This window comes from Panthera onca, chromosome B4, assembly GCF_046562875.1.
Source record: "Panthera onca isolate mPanOnc1 chromosome B4, mPanOnc1 haplotype 2, whole genome shotgun sequence".
Classification (NCBI taxonomy): domain Eukaryota; kingdom Metazoa; phylum Chordata; class Mammalia; order Carnivora; family Felidae; genus Panthera; species Panthera onca.
The window spans coordinates 17034230-17050688 of NC_138345.1; the positions used below are offsets into that span (position 1 = coordinate 17034230).

The 16459-nt window shown below is 41.6% G+C and overlaps 1 protein-coding gene across 13 annotated transcripts in view; it reads left to right on the forward strand.

Annotated features, from left to right (window-relative positions):
* Positions 1-16459, forward strand: part of CACNB2 (calcium voltage-gated channel auxiliary subunit beta 2) — a 384840-nt gene that overhangs the window by 341964 nt on the left and 26417 nt on the right. For 8 of the 13 annotated variants that reach the window (XM_060659218.3, XM_060659215.3, XM_060659217.3 and 5 more), the window contains 4 exons: positions 4343-4465; positions 6522-6658; positions 10383-10459; positions 15787-15920. In XM_060659218.3, the coding sequence (XP_060515201.1) occupies positions 4343-4465; positions 6522-6658; positions 10383-10459; positions 15787-15920 (471 nt within the window). Of the gene's footprint in view, positions 1-4342; positions 4466-6521; positions 6659-10382; positions 10460-15786; positions 15921-16065; positions 16086-16459 lie in introns of all 13 variants that reach the window. The other 5 variants (XM_060659219.3, XM_081796056.1, XM_060659224.3 and 2 more) reach the window with 2 other exon arrangements.

Sequence of the window (16459 nt, forward strand, 5' to 3'; positions counted from 1 at the left end):
AATGCCCTTGGGGTCCAACCGTGTCATCGCAAATGGCAGGATTTCCTGTAACTTGTGACATACGCATTTTCTGAAATCTCGCAATCACCCTGCTGTGTTGGCATTATGACTCTCATTTCAGCCACGAGGAAACATTGCTCAGTGAGAGTAAGAAATATACCCAGGCCGCTTACCTGGTAAGTGGCAGAATCAGCATTCAAATCCAGGCCTTTTAAAATTCCATACGAATGAACCCATACGAATGGAATTGATGTGGAAAACGTCTTCCACATAGTAGGTGTGCTGCTTGAGCTAGTGCTGAAGTGAGTTCAGGGAACCCAAAGTGACATTGTCATTTGGTCCCTTTGGTTGGCATCCTGGGGTCTTTGTCTCTAGCAGGTAAGCTCTCGTAGTTTGATAAAGCCTTTTTCCTCCTGTCCACTTTCATTGTTGTCCATTCTAATCTTAGAAATGTAGTTCCTGAAGTGAGTATCGTAAGGGGTGGGATTCTGCTGTTCTTTCCTCCCTATATGTTGTATAAAGCTGATTCCCATATACAACTCCATATGCAGGGCTAGAATTACTGGTTACGGGAGGTGAGCCAAGGAAGAACGCATGTTCTGTGTTGATGTCTTACCTGTCAGAACAGAAAATTATTATCTGTGGCCCTTGTTCCTACATGCTGGCCTTCACCACGCCTTTAGTTTGTTTTTCTGGTTTTCAGTGTCTCCTCTTCCTGCTACTACCTACAGTCTTTGAAAAGTTAACGTGTAGAAGACCTGAGATTTCCATGGGATCCTCTGTAGAGTCGTATATTTAAAATTTATGTCTTCCCATGATGAAAAAACATGACGCCACATCTAATCTCTCTATCCTCCAAGGAATAAAAGACCTTCAGGGAGGGGCGCCTGGGTGGCTCCGTTGGTTGGGTGTCTGACTTCAGTTCACGGGTTCGAGCCCCGCATCAGGCTCTCTGCTGTCAGCGAGGAGCCTGCTTCAGATCCTCTGTCTCCTTCTCTCTCTGTCCCTCCCCCACTTGCTCTGTTTCTCTCAAAATAAATAAATAAACTTAAAAAAAAAAAAAAAAGACCCTGAGGGAAATGATCATGCTAACATAAAAAAAATTTTTTTTCGATCTGTATTTTTATGATGCGAAACTCTCCTGAATAATAGAAAGATGTATTCAAGAAAATCCTATTTCTGGGGCACCTACGTGGCTCGGTTGGTGAAGCGTCCAACTTTGGCTCAGGTCACGATCTCACAGTTTGTGAGTCCGAGCCCCACGTTGGGTTCTGTGCTGACAGGTCAGAACCTGGAGCCTGCTTCAAATTCTTTTCTCTCTCTCAAAAATAAATAAACAGTAAAAAAATTAAAAAGAAAATCCTATTTCTGGCAGCAAACCCAAATCGGATTAAGACTACATCTTCTTTTAAAGGGCACCATTGTATAGTGCTGGTTGCAGTTTAAAATGGAGCAGCCCATTTAGACGGTAGTTTGGAAAAGAATTTAAAAAGGTTTTGGTAACTCATGGCTTACTCATGCTACCCCTGGGAACCTGTCCCAGGGAAAGAATTCTAAATAGAAAGAAGCTTTTCACATACAGATTTTTTGAAGTAGAATATTTATCATAGTGAAAAAAATATAAACTCAAGTATCAAAAAAAGGTAAATGGTTTGAATAATTTTAAACGGCAGATTTAAAGAGCATATTGCATGAAAATAGTATATTACTTTAAAAGCTGGATAAAAACGAAATACCTTATGATTATAGCTGTGGGAGTAAAATCTACGTATGTAAAGAAATTTCAAGAAAAAATGGAAGCACCATCACTATCAATGATTGTGTTTCAGTGAAACAATCACGGGCAACTTTTTGTTGTTTCTTTTTTTTACAGTCTCTATTTCCATTTGAGGATGAGTACCTTTTATATCGGTGAAGATCACAGTGGATAATAAGAATTAGATTCTAGATCTTTATGCCCAGTTTATGTCTACTCTGCTCTTGCCCAGCATGTGGTAGCCTTTCTCAGTCTGCATATTGTGGATGGATCTGTGTGACTTCATGGCTTTTAGCTCAGTCCTCGACCCAGACGACAGTTCTGTAGAACAAATTAAATTTGGAAGTAAAGATGGACTCTCTACTCCCAATCCCTCCTTTCCCTCCTGACAAGCAGAGTCAAAGAAGAGCTCCTTCAGAAGCGAGAAACGGCTCAGAAAAAGTCCACTGGCCCATAACATAAAGAAACACAATGCCGCTTAAGACAGTACCACTTCTGTCTTTCTCTGACCGACTTATTTTGCTTCGCGTATTACATTCTAGTTACTTCCGTGTTGTTGCACACGATGAGATTTCATTCTTTTTGATCGCAAGCAATATTCCATTTTATATGTATATCACATCTCTATCCATTCATCAGTCGATGGACATTTGGGCTCTTTCCATAATTTGGCTATCGTTGATAGCACTGCTGTAAACATTAGGGTGCATGTACCCCTTCAAATCAGCATTTTTGTATCCTTTGGATAAATACCTAGTAGTGCAATTGCTGGGTGGTAGTGTAGTTCTATTTTTAGTTCTTTGAGGAGCCTCCGTACTGTTTTCCAGAGTGGCCACACCAGTTTTCATTCTTCCCCTTTCTCCATATCGTCGCCAACTTCTGTTGTTCTCCTGAGTTGTTAATTTTAGCCATTCTGACAGGTGTAAGGGGGTATCTCATTGTGGCTTTGATTTGTCTTTGCCTGGTGATGAGTGATGTTGAGCGTCTTTTCATGTGTCTGTTAGCCTTCTGGATATCTTCTTTGGAAAAGGGTCTATTCATATATTCTGCGCATTTCTTCACTGGGTTATTTGGTTTTTGGGTGTTGAATTTGATAAGTTCTTTACAGATTTTGGATACTAACCCTTTAGCAGATATGTCGTTTGCAAATATCTTCTCCCATTCTATCAGTTGTCTTAGGAGGGCACTTCTTGGGCTAAGCACCGGGTGTTTTATGTAGGTGATGAATCACTGGCTTCTACTCCTGAAACCAATACTATATGGTATGTTAACTAACTTGAATTTAAAGAAATAAATTTAAAAATGTTTAAAGTTTATTTATTTTCAGAGAGACAGAGAGAGGGAGTGGGGGAGGGGCAGAGAGAGGGAGAGAGAAAATCCCAAGCAGGCTCCACACTGTCAGTGTTGAGCCTGATGCAAGGCTTGAAGTCACAAACGGTGAGATCATGACCTGAGCCAAAACCAAGAGTCAGACACTTAACTAAGCCACCCAGGTGCCCCCAAATAAATAATTTTTTTGAAAAAGACAGTACCACTTTTCACCATTTCTGAGCTTACCTATTTTTCCACCTTGCGGGTAAACAGGAATTGCCTAACTAGAGGGCAAATACTTACCTGTAAATTTTCAAAGCATCAAATAACAAAGGTTACCGTCTTTAATGGCTGACCCAACTCAAGGAGGAAAAATAATAGAATTAAATGTCATTGATTTTCATAATTCCCTGCAGCCTTCAAGAAGATATGTTCTCTGGTTCTTTTTTCACCCAAAACACTGTCCCTCCTACAACTATGTCATTAATTAAAGTAGCTGTTTGGGGTAGGAGTGGTGGTTGCTAAGTCTTTTTCACTGAAAGCGAAGAAGGGCACTTTATCTCTTGTGCTTTCCAAGAGAACGGTGGCCTTTTTCTAGTTTGGAAATGGGTGGTATGTGGCTGAGAGCGGAAAGATTTTACATGTTGTGAATACTAATAAGCTGTTTTGTGATAAACAACCGAGGTGGAAAAACCAGCAACGATGACGGTAGAGGGGCCCCTGGGTGGCTCAGTTGGTTGAGCTTCCGATTCTTTCGGTTGTTTATTTCGGCTTGGGTCCTGACCTCACAGTTTGTGGGATTGAGCCCCGCATCAGGCTCAGTGCTGACAGTCAGAGCCTGCTTGGGATTCTCTCTCTCTCTAAAAAAATAAATAAAAACTTTAAAAAGAAATGACAGTTGGGGCGCCTGGGTGGCGCAGTTGGTTGAGCGTCCGACTTCACCCAGGTCACGATCTCGCGGTCCGTGAGTTCGAGCCCTGCGTCAGGCTCTGGGCTGATGGCTCGGAGCCTGGAGCCTGTTTCCGATTCTGTGTCTCCCTCTCTCTCTGACCCTCCCCCGTTCATGCTCTGTCTCTCTCTGTCCCAAAAATAAATTAAAAAAAACGTTGAAAAAAAAAAAAATTTAAAAAGAAATGACAGTAGATATTCGGTGTCTGTTTGTATGTTGGAGGGGAAAGGGAGGAACACTGTTGTGTTTTTGGTTTTGGTTTTTTGGGTTTTTTTGGGGTTTTTTTTGTTTTTTTACTTTTTTCTCCCTTTCTTTTCCCTCCTTAGACAAAGCCCGTTGCATTTGCTGTTCGGACAAATGTCAGCTATAGTGCAGCCCACGAAGATGATGTTCCAGTGCCAGGCATGGCCATCTCCTTCGAAGCAAAAGATTTTCTGCATGTTAAGGAAGTAAGGAAAATCATTTGAATTTCTACCCGCCTGATGTTTTCACCTTGAAACATCATTTCTTATTTCTTATTGCCGTGAAATAGCATTGCATAGAGCTCCACTTGCATAACATGCACAAATTCAGCGCCTCTCAACCTTTTCTAATATAAATATAACCTTTTTAAAGAAGAAAGAAGTCACAGGCCTCTTGCAGTTAACCTCAGGGCTCCCCTGGGCTCTGTGACCCAGAAATTGGGAATTACTGGAGTAGATGATCCTTTTTTTATGCTTAACCTGTACTTTTCTTTTAATTTTTAACCTTGGCTGCATGTTGAGTCCCTCTCATGTCTCAGGTGTAACCATCTGGGGGAGAGTTAATAATAATGCCTAGAATTCATGATCTCTCCTCTCTGCTGACAATGTCTGAAGGCAGACCACTGGTGCCCTGATCCTCCTTTTGGGAGTAAATGTCTGCAGCGGAGGGAGAATCGTGGGAATCGGAGCCATCGATGCAAGAAGCAGATAGCCAGACGCTCCCTTTTCCTCCATGCCGGAGGTCTCCACCTGCCATTTAACAATGACTCCTGCCTGTACATTGGAAAAATTCACCCTTAATTAAGGCTTATTTTGTATCAATATTTACCAAATGCCAGCTGTGCAGAACATGGCATTAAGCGACCAGAAATTCCCCCTCAATGATGTTCTCAGTGTGTGAGCATGAGGTTTCCCCGGACCTGCAGGAGTGACCACTGGAACAGACTTCCATCTGAGGGATGATGTGTCAGGAAGAATGTATGTAAATTTAGCTGCTCACTAAAGTAAAGGAGGTGAGGACTCCCAATTAAAAAAGCCTAGTCAATGGGGCGCCTAGGTGGCTCAGTCGGTGAAGCGTCTGACTTCGGCTCAGGTCACGATCTCACGGACCGTGAGTTCGAGCCCCGCGTCGGGCTCTGGGCTGATGGCTCAGAGCCTGGAGCCCGCTTCCGGTTCCGTGTCTCCCTCTCTCTCTGCCCCTCCCCCGTTCATGCTCTGTCTCTCTCTGTCTCAAAAATAAATAAACGTTAAAAAAAATGTTTTTTAAATAAATAAATAAATAAGCCTAGTCAAGACTCTAATAAAAAAAAAAATTTATTAAAGAAAAAATAAATCCGTACTCTAAAACTCTGTGTAGTAAAGAGGTGTAGAGAGGTACAGTTTCAGCCTCGATTCAGACATGTTTTTATATGTGTAAGAAAAAGAAAGCCTGGAGAATTGAGAACCTACCATTTCGTTGACTTTTTAGAAAGAGATACGAAATACTGGCTGGAAAGGAAAGACCATAAAAGCTGTCAGAAATGTTGGCATGCCTACAATCTGACTTCACAGGCAGAAGTTAGGTTAATCCAGGGTCCCGTTCTGATGGCTGATGCTTAAAGACAGATCTCTTCTCTACCATGGAAGGAAAAGAAAAACAGAGTGGCCAGTCTTCTTTGAAATGTTCAAGAATAGACTGGCAAAGTACTATTCCATTGAAAGGATTAAAAACAAATCATAAAGATGTAGGATAAACATTGTATCTGCAAGAGAGAAATTGTCAACATCCACGTAAATGGAGAAATCATCTGTGAACACCATACCATTGTAACTATAAACCTGTTTGCACAAAGGGAAATTTGGCCCCGGAACAAAATATTTCAGGTAGATTTCAGTATTTATCTCTGACTCTTAATATTTTTGAGCTATCTGATTACAGAAGAGAACTCTGTAGCGCTCCCTGGTTCTTAATGGGAAGAATTGTGAATATTTGAACCAGGGGCCTGCAGAGGCCGCACCGAAGTTCAGGCTAATCTCACATAGTACCAGGAAAGAGAATGAGGGGTAAATCCTATGGTGAATTGCTGAGCTCACCGGCCATACTTCAGTCTTACCTGTTCAACCCATGAAAGCCTTAGGCTTTCTCCAGTTGTGACGTCGAGGCATAGTTAACTGTATTCGCCATAATATTTCTCTCCACTGAAAATAGTTCATGTAGAAGAAAAACAATCTGAATACATGAACTGCTGTGCACTGATCGTAACAAATTTGATTTTGCGTTTAGAAATTTAACAATGACTGGTGGATAGGGCGATTGGTTAAAGAAGGCTGTGAAATCGGATTCATTCCAAGCCCAGTCAAACTAGAAAATATGAGACTACAGCATGAACAGAGAGCCAAGCAAGGGAAATTCTACTCCAGGTATGAGAAAAACATCAAGTGTCTTTGTAAACGTCCAGACTGTGTCGTCATTTATGTCCTCTTGTTTTCTGTGTTCCACAGTCTTTATTATGTGTTGAAAAGCAGACTGGTGATATGGTTTATTGATAGAATCACAAATCCTGCATTTTAAAGCTTTCATCCCAGCATCTGATTGTCATCTTACTTGGGAGAGAATCAAATTAATTGTCGTTAATCATAAAGGCATGGAGTATTAAATGTGGGCTTCAGTGCAGAGGAAATTCTCAAGTCCTAATCTCTTACCGAAAACACTGGGACACTGAGCAGCCTTCATGACTAATCCGAGTGTCCGTGGTAGCTGCCTGGCATGGCAGGAAGGTGTTTTAGAGATGATGGTCTTAGACTTTACTGGTGAAGAGCAGGTCTTGTGATCTGTGACTTCATTTTCACTTAGGAAACTCAATTTTCAGTTCTACCCATCGCTAAGCACGTAAAGGGAAACTCAATATGAAACCAGTTAACGCTGCCTTTGCAGATAGCAATTAAATGAGTTATGTAATAAGCTGGGGCTGAATAATCCTTCTTAGGATTCTTGAGGTTGTGTGCCCCTCATTAAAAGAATCACTGGAGGAGCTACTCAGACATGGAGTGAATTTGAAATTGAACCCTATGCAGACGAGTCCGAGAACACGGCCTGATTCTTCTGCTTCTCCTTGTGGGAAGGGATGTGATTGGGGCAAACCTTTTCATTAATGTGAATTGCTAGGTTTCTATTTTCTTGGTTATGTTTTGTTTCTATAATGCTGGAAGATCCTTTGCCAATGGTAATATTTTAGCATAGGCAAGATTTTTTTCCCCCCAAGTATCTGCAAATAAGGCATCTAGAAGATCTTTTTTTTTGGTTTGAAACGTCCCTCTTTTTTAACGGGAATTTTGTAACTGTCAGGCTGTTTGAGTTCAGATGGATTCCTCCCTTACTTGAAACCTCTCCCCCCCTATTTGGCTGTCATTAATCCCTGGGCTATTGGGGGCTCTCAGATTGTGAGATGCATTTAGTCCTATAAAAGTGGATGCACGCAGATCAACTGTGCATGCACATTTTACTTGTAGGGTATTAGAGATCAGATCCTATTCATAAAATTTCCAGCGTTCTCCTGGAAAAATTATTATTTTTCTAATCTCTGTATTGATAGTAGTCTCTCAGTACTAACTAGTAAAATCTTATAATGTGAAAAAATTTTCTTTTCGTAGGGTATATATATTGCTGTTTTGACTTTGGTGGTATATAGTTTGTTGAGGTTTGAAGTGATCTCAGATAGGGGATTGTTTTGATTTTGTTTGTTGAGGATAATTCAGTATTTTCAAGCATTTACCTGGTCAAACAAGTTTAGGACAGTACTTGGTAAGAGCAAATTACCTTAAAGCTGTTCCCAGCCTTTAATCTGTTCAGCCTATGAATCTGGGTAGTGGGATGGGGATATTTTTCAGGTGTCTACTAAAATCATCTTGGACGCTTCTTGGTGCATGTCTTTGGAATCGTGTTTTGTAGAATGTATTGTAGGAAATTTGGGATGGGTTTTTACGGAGATAGACTTGTATATCTTTCTCTGCTTATTCACGTACAAACTGAGAATACTTCCCAAGGAGTAGGAAGGGAGAAGCTTTGGCCAACATTGTTAAGGAAGCACGGTTTCCTCTGCCTCCCAAGCGGGCATCCCTGGTCTGATGTCGGTCATCAGCTCAGCTTTATAAGAACCTGTGGGCACAAGAAGTATCAGCGTTTCCACTTCACGGATGAGGCGACGGGCAAAGAAGCTAGGGAACTTGACCGAGCTTGCACAGCTCGTAAGTGGTAGAATGAGGATGAGAACTCGATCCATCTGACTGTAGCCAGACCGCAGACGGACGACCATGCTGTGCCGCACATCGTGTGGCAAGGGCCCGTTTTTATTTACTATATTAGATCGTATTGCTTTTGCATTTTTTCCCTGAAAGGACCATATAAACTATCTGTATTTGGGGAGTAACGCCTCATAACTTATTCTAGGGAGCTAGGTGACCTTTCCTAGACCTGTGGATCTTTGCTTTTGATTTTCTTGATTTTATTTTGTCCTGGTTACCTAAGTTTTTGCCTCAGTATGTGAAGGTGTTTTTGCTTGCAGAGATCTTACGTTTGTCTTCTAACATCCGAAATACGGTTTGATTCTGAGGACATAGCCAGCATTCAGCAGTATGTAAAAAGCCGGATGTTTTTTAAATTATAAAAATCAACCGACATCAAAAGTGGTAAATGGGGGCAGAGCTCAAGAATGTGGCATTTGTCTGGAATTAAAAGTTAAGGGCAAATTTGCATTTTGAACATTTTGACTATTTGCAGTGGTTGTCGAAATTTTACACAATTCAAATAATACTTTGACTTTTATTAAAATTCAAAGAGAATGTAAAACAGACCCATGCTTGAACTGAAATTACACTTAGTACCTTAGAAAAAGGAAAAGCAAAACCAAACAAACACAAAACTTCTGGAAGAAAATGTTTTGGTCCTGGTAATGGGTATTCTTACAGCTTCTATAAATACCACTTTTTATTAATTTTATATGCAGTCTGGTATTCTTATTAACTGTACTGGAGTACCTGTTAAGAATCGGAAAAAAGATACAGAGGCCTCCTGCTAGCTACTTAAAGTTTTTGACGTTTGTCTATTTTATGCATCAAAATGCCAGAATAGCAGCAATACGGTTGAGCCTGGTTACTGGTATTTTAGTGGAATTTATATTTTTATCTTTATGTTTGTGTAACTTAAACATTGCCCTTTGGTGCATAGACACTGTAGCAAATTCTTTCAAGTACACCCACGATTGGCTCTGATAATAAACGTTAGGCACTAAGATCGCCTTGCCAAAACTGCCTGTCACTCTTGTACGATATTCCTTTGCATCTTCTTCCTAAGGGGCCATTTGGTAGTCGGGCATTTAGCATGCTGGTATGCCGGTGAAAAAACATAAACGCTCTGATTCCGATAACTTTATTCCGTAAAGTTGCTAAGACGCTGGCGTGTCTTGTTTCGGATTTTAGAATTTGGTGGTTCTGAAGCACACGCTCTTCAGTTTGTGCCTAAAATCCCCAAGTTGAATCCTCCGTGGTAGCCAGGCTGGAGACACGTTCCGAATACTAACTACTATCAGAGGGTTAAATCATAGAACACTTGTGTGTGTCATGCTCCGTTGTGGATCTTTTAAAGGGTAGCAAGTTGAGTATTGCCGTGCTTTTCTTTTGTAGGTTGCTCACGAAAGCTTGCGTACTTTCAATCTTAATACACTGACAGTAACCCAGCTAAGACAGAGAAGCAGGAACCACACAAGAAGGAAGTCATAAGTTTTGGTGTTAACTTTAAGGTTCTATGCATTACTTGAGAAGGTCGCTGACATAAAAAGCAAAGGGCATCTGCTGTCATCTCTCTGTGATGCTGGTGGAGAGTGTGAGGGCCGCAGATATTACCCTAGTTCTCTTCCATTCTCTCAGGGCCTTTTAAAATTAAACCTTGAACTTGAAACAGAGACTATTACATGGCTGTTTCAAGTACTCCAGGAATCTCCGCTGGGAAATTATTATTTGCCTCCTTGCAGGAAAGACAAGTTTAAAGTTCAATAAAAAGACAGTGACTAATCATGTTTATTGAGCAATAGAAATGTTCTAATGTCTGAAATAAGCGTCAGGTGTAACATGAATTTTTGCTTTACTTCAGTAAATCAGGAGGAAATTCATCATCCAGTTTGGGTGACATAGTACCTAGTTCCAGAAAATCTACACCTCCATCGTCCGGTAAGTAGGTAATAAGTGCGAAACGGTACATTCTGCATTTCATGCTTTCCCCAGTCTGACCTAGTTGTGTGAATTTACATACCCAGAATCACCGCCTGAACCCTAGAAAGGTTCAAATTGGTCGGACATAAGAAGGCTCACATGGGGTAAGAAACAATATGGGGAAATTTTGGCAGGGCTTGGAAAAAAGGAAATATGTCAATGTGTTCGCTGTAAGTTGCCTGGATGACCAAAGTGATGAATGTATTTAACTTTTTATCCCTACGTACTTCATATGGTGCCCAGCACATCGTCCTGGGCAGTAAATGGGTGAATACCCACCATCAGACACGGGGTAATGTGCGTTGGCCTCACTGTTAAATAAAAAGAAAAGAAGGATAAATGCTTTGGAAAGGCAAGGAAAGGAGAATAAAATGATGGAGTGATTGGCCTGACACGAGCTTTACCCAAAAGGCTCTTTGGAAGATTTAAGAGATACGTAGAAATATTGAAAAAGACAGAAACACTAATAGGAAGAGTAACTACTGTTTTCTTTCCAAAGCAGTGGAGAAGCACACCACATTAAATTTGAATTCAGATAAAGAATGAATCATTTTTTTAGTATAAGTAAATATTGTACGAGAAATACAGTAAAAAAAAAATGGTTTATCTGAAATTCAAAGTGGACTGTATTTTTCTTTAGTAAATCTGGGAACTCTGGGGGCGCCTGGGTGGCTCAGTCAGTTGAGCGTACGACTCTTGCTTTCGGCTCAGGTCAGTCTCATGGTTCGTGGGATCGAGCCCCACACTGGGCTCTGTGCTGACAATGCAGAACCTGCTTGCTTGGGATTCTCTCTCTCCTTCTCTCTCTGCCCCTCCCCTGCTCACTCTCTCTGTCTCTCTCTCTCTGTCTCTCTCTCTCTGTCTCTCTCTCAAAATAAATATACATTAAACAAAATAAAGCTGGCAACTCTACCATTCTCTGTAGAACTTGGAGTTCTATATAATTAGGAGGCCAGTTGGTAGAACTGCAGAAAGCCCAGGATTATCAGAATCTTAGTTTGCTAAGAGAGGCAATTGGGACTCAGAGGAGGACTCCAAGGAGTTACCAGCAGAGCATTTGAGTGAAATGATTCCTCGTGTGATTCCAAGGAAGCTGGAAGAGGGAAGCACATACATCCACGGAGAAGGTAGGGAAGTAGGTGCTCTCTAACTGGTATGTCTTAAGAACAGGATTCCCCTCGGACTCCTGATCAGGCCTCGTTGCTGAATGTTGGTGGCTTTCAGAGACCAAAGTCTTCTTAATAAAAATGAGACAACTTCTTTAAGTGCAAAATCTGAGCACGATAAGAAATAAATCATTTTAGGATGCATATTGATTTCAAAAACCATGTACGTACAGCTTGCAATAATTCTGAGTTGCCCGAAATTAAGTAAAACCGTACGTTTGAAATGAAAATTGAAGCCCTTTTAGATGTTAGGTAAGGCTCATGCCTTCCCTGCATCAGTGGAGGGTAGCTACTTACTGAACGCACAGGGGAAAGGAGGCTGATCTCCACACCTTCTCAAATATGTAAAGTTACCGAGATTATGATATCAAGCTGTACCCTTCATATATATCTTAAAGACTGTCTCAGAGGCTCCAGAGGACTGGCACTAGGCTCCTGAAATGGGGAAATGTCACATCATATTGTGACAGAACTGCAGCCCCGTGCCCAGAAATCCACGCCACTCCTGTAGACGAGGAAGGTTCTTCCATTTCCATAAACTGGGCTGTGACCTTCTAATGGTTTTGGCGATGTGAGAGCAGGCCACGTGCATTTTGAAGAGTGAGTTAGTGTGTTTGTAAAATAACATTTCATTTTTGCAGGCAAGTGTCTGTCATCACTAAAACTAAAGTTCAAGTTACTACAGCAAGGTCAAGATGATTTAAAACTTGACACAGGTTTTATACAGATACAGGGCTTTGTAATACCTTTTCACGAATAGCAAGAATAGAAAACACTTGGGACTGAAAAGACTGGAGGCATTGGCCAACCACAAAATTTATAACAGGAACCTGCTATAATTTTCATATTTCAACTTCTCTGAAGGAGACCTTTGGAGAACTTCTGCAGAGATGTTTCCCCACCCCACCTGCAGGGTAGACTGCCTAATTCATCCAGTGTGGACTGGCCTGCAAAGGTAGCTTTTATCTTTATTTCCCAGAGGCCCTGTCTACAATTCACCTCACCCATCGCTAGACCAAGGAATATAAGCATTTGCCTAAAGTACATATTCTTGGAGGTTCTCAAGGATTTGGAAAAGGAAGAATTTCCACTTCATATCTGAGTGACTGGGTGGTAGTCAGTTACAGAACACATACCCCCCTACACTTACACGCATATGCCCACACGGGTCCCCCCAGGACGCCACTCCACCTGACCCACGGGTCTTAAGGTGAAGTTTACAATTTAGATTTCAAAAAATGTTTCCGAGGCTCTCTACCAGAAAAAAAAAAAAAAAAGAATCATTCTAGTGAGGACCAATAAAAGAAGCTATTTTCATATTTATGGAAGTAGTTTTTCCCACGTAAATACTAATGTTTGCTAAGGTCTGCAAACACAAGTATAAAACAGAAAAAGGGTAACCATCTGAGTCTAATAAAGCGTATGGAACTCTGGCCGAATGTTTTAGAATTCTCTGCGCTTCAGAGTGAACCCTGATGGCTTTTAAATTGAAGTTAACCATAAGTCAGAACTAATCAGTTGGAAAGTTCTCAGTTGGGGATTTTGAGCCCTTGTGTCCAAATACAGGTAAATTTCAAACCTAACTCAGGTTTTGAGGCTATGCGTGGGTCGCCAAACATCTGGGCAGTATCACAGCTGAACTTTTTATGCATATCCACTCCTACTATAAAATTAAAAAAAAGAATCCATCCACTGGGGTACCTGGGTGGCTCAGGTAAGCATCCGACTTCAGCTCAGGTCATGATCTCCTGCTTCTTGAGTTAGAGCCCCACGTTGGGCTCTCTGCTGTCAGCATGGAATCCACTTCAGATCCTCTGTCCCCCTCTCTCTCTCTGCCCTTCCCCTACTTATGCATGCTCTCCCTCTCTCTCTCAAAAAAAAAAAAAAATATTTCAAGGATTTAAAAAAAAAAAAAAGCCCATGCACTGATCAGAGCAGACCAGATTCAATGGGCAAATCATACCCAGGGTCCTGTCAATTCTGACATGCCAGTAGGTATCCTCGATTTCAGAAAGGCTCTCAGGAAGTACTCTCCCCAGAAGGTCGCCTTTATAAGCCCAAGAAAAGATGAGGAAGGTAAAACTATATGGGCACGTGCCACCGGAAGGGAAAATGATCTGACGTTGGTTAAGATAGGTATTGGAAATCGTGAAAAACTGACCCCAATCCTCTCCATCGTATCCAGGAAGACACTAACAACCTGCTTCCTAAGTGGAGATACAAGGAAAACCTTACAGGGTTGTACAAAAGCATCCATTCAACCCCGTGGGCACATTTTACAGTGTTTCCATCAAACAGTACATGCTGAGCCTTTTAGCGCCTCAGTATGCATGGATGCTGCACAAAGAAACACTTCATTACTAGGGAGGTCTAACTAAATATTTGGAATTAACTCAGCCTGTTATTACCTTCACTGGAGAGAGAGAATCCTACCTGCTCTTTCCGCAAGCAGTAGTTGGTGTGTGCAATATCATGCAAACAGTGCCAGGGAGTTACTTCATCGCCTGCCTCCGACCTAATCCGATGAATCAAAGGAACAGTTAAACGAGCGTTTCATTTAGTTTTCAAAAGGCTGAGTCACCTAATATCCGTCATCGCTTCAGAATTGAAGAGTGATGTGACGGCTGCCGGGTGACCTGCCCCCGTCGAAACGGTCAGCAGCGGCTGCCGTTGCGTGAACCCGATGTGTTCCTCGCGTGAAGGAATGGCAGGGGCTTTGCAGCACCGAACTGTCATGCCCAGATGGCAGTGAAGATATCTCTGAAGATACTGTGGGTTTTTGTTAGACGGAGTAGATTTTCTCCTATTCCTTTCCATGATCTCAACTAAAGCATAGACTGATTTTCTCCCGAGCTCACCTCTGTGGTACCTTCCTGAACCCTGACAGTGAGGATGCAAGCCCTCTTGGAAAGCACAGGGGACTGGAGAAGGAAGGGTACCTGGTGGAGAGAGGGCTTACCTGGAGAGGCAGCGGGGTGCGGGGACGGGGCAGGGGCTCGCAGAGGCAAACCTGGGTTCCGAGACCTGGCCCTGCCGAGTTTTTTGCCAAGAACAAGTCCCTGAAACTCTTTAGGAGTTTATCATCTCAGCCTTAAAAATAAGAGGGTTGAAAGCGATCTTCCAAATACTTTCCAGCCCTGATTGTGCAGTGGAGAAAATTCTGTAGTAATGGCACGTGGAAGCATTTTATACAGTTCAAAATGAGATTATGGATCATTTTTCACTTAACGCTTAATCTTTAAGTGCTCCGGTTTTCAAGGCAGAAGGTTTTAAACGTGAAATCAGGTTGAACCACACACCTGAACCTCTCGCTCTCCAGACAAGGAGACCGGTGCCACATTCTCTTGGGTCTTTGTGTCCTTCCTCTCTGCCTCTCTTATTAGATCCAGTGGCTTTACACAAATCACTGGAAGTCCCCATATGTCATTAGAATCATTTCATTTGGAGATCGTGGGGTCCAGTGCTTTCTAATTAGTAACTAGTGAGGGGGATACAACCATCTTGAAATAGTTTTAATGCTGTCCTTCCAGGAACACTCCCTGAATCATTTGCCTCATGTACGACTCCTTTCTTTGCGTTGCCTGAATTTAGGATTTTCTATTCTCACGTTCGCTCAAATTCCTGTTGCATTTTTAGCGAAGCTTTTCACGTTGCCCTTATTTTCCCACAACATCAAGCAAAACTCAGAAGCCTGGGGCACACCGTGATAAAGGTTTCCAAGAGTAGTTCCTCATTATCTAAAAGCTGAGTTAAGTATCGGGAGACGTGAAGCCAAATGTTCTGTACCATACTTATATACAGTTGATGTGGAAAAATGTCAGTGTTCTGTTTGAAGCTACACCTTAAAAATGTTTCTCCGGAAATATTATCCGAGAGATCTAGCGTAACTTTGTTCAAGCAAACCTATCACGAAGGGGATCTTTCGGTGGTGTTCGATTTGATTACATGGCATTCTTAACGTGCTTTACCTTGAAATTTTACTTTGTTTACTGTGCAGAGCACTCGTGATAGATCTTTTACTATGGTTAGTTTTATTTGCTTTCATTTTATTTTTTTTTTATAACCTGTTTTTCCTCTCCTGTCTACCTGATGATGTTTGAATTGTTTGTCTGTATATAGCTATAGACATAGATGCTACTGGCTTAGATGCAGAAGAAAATGATATTCCAGCAAACCACCGCTCCCCCAAACCCAGTGCAAACAGTGTAACGTCACCCCACTCCAAAGAGAAAAGAATGCCCTTCTTTAAGAAGGTAACATTAACTTCCAAGCTCCCGTCTGCTCACCTGCTCAACCGCACTGCGCCACACTTCTCGTCCTGTTGATTGTCTGCGTCTTTTGATAAGCCAATAACGTGCATGCTCTGTTATTCTTTGTTTCTTTTCCACGCTGCTGTAGCTAAGCAGAAGCAGAGATCGGTAAGTTTACATTGACATAAGCTGTGTTTATCCTGCCACTGGCATCATTAGCATTAAGTCCCACGGTTTTATTAAACGCAGTCATTTCTGTCCCAAGAAAAGAACCTATCAAACAAGCTCATGGAGTCCATGCATTTCAAACTGACTAAATTCAGGGAGTGACCTGTTCAAGCGCTATTACAGTACTTATCCTTTTTGATGGAATAATATCTACCACCAAGGGAATTTGTTTAAACCTTCCAAGATGTCAAAACACTGACAAGTCCATATAATGCACCTGTATTGTGCATGCTTATTCTGTCTGTCTTTGTCTCTTTTCTTTTTTCCAGAAATTTAACTTATATCAAGCATATTAAAACCATGATTAGATTCTG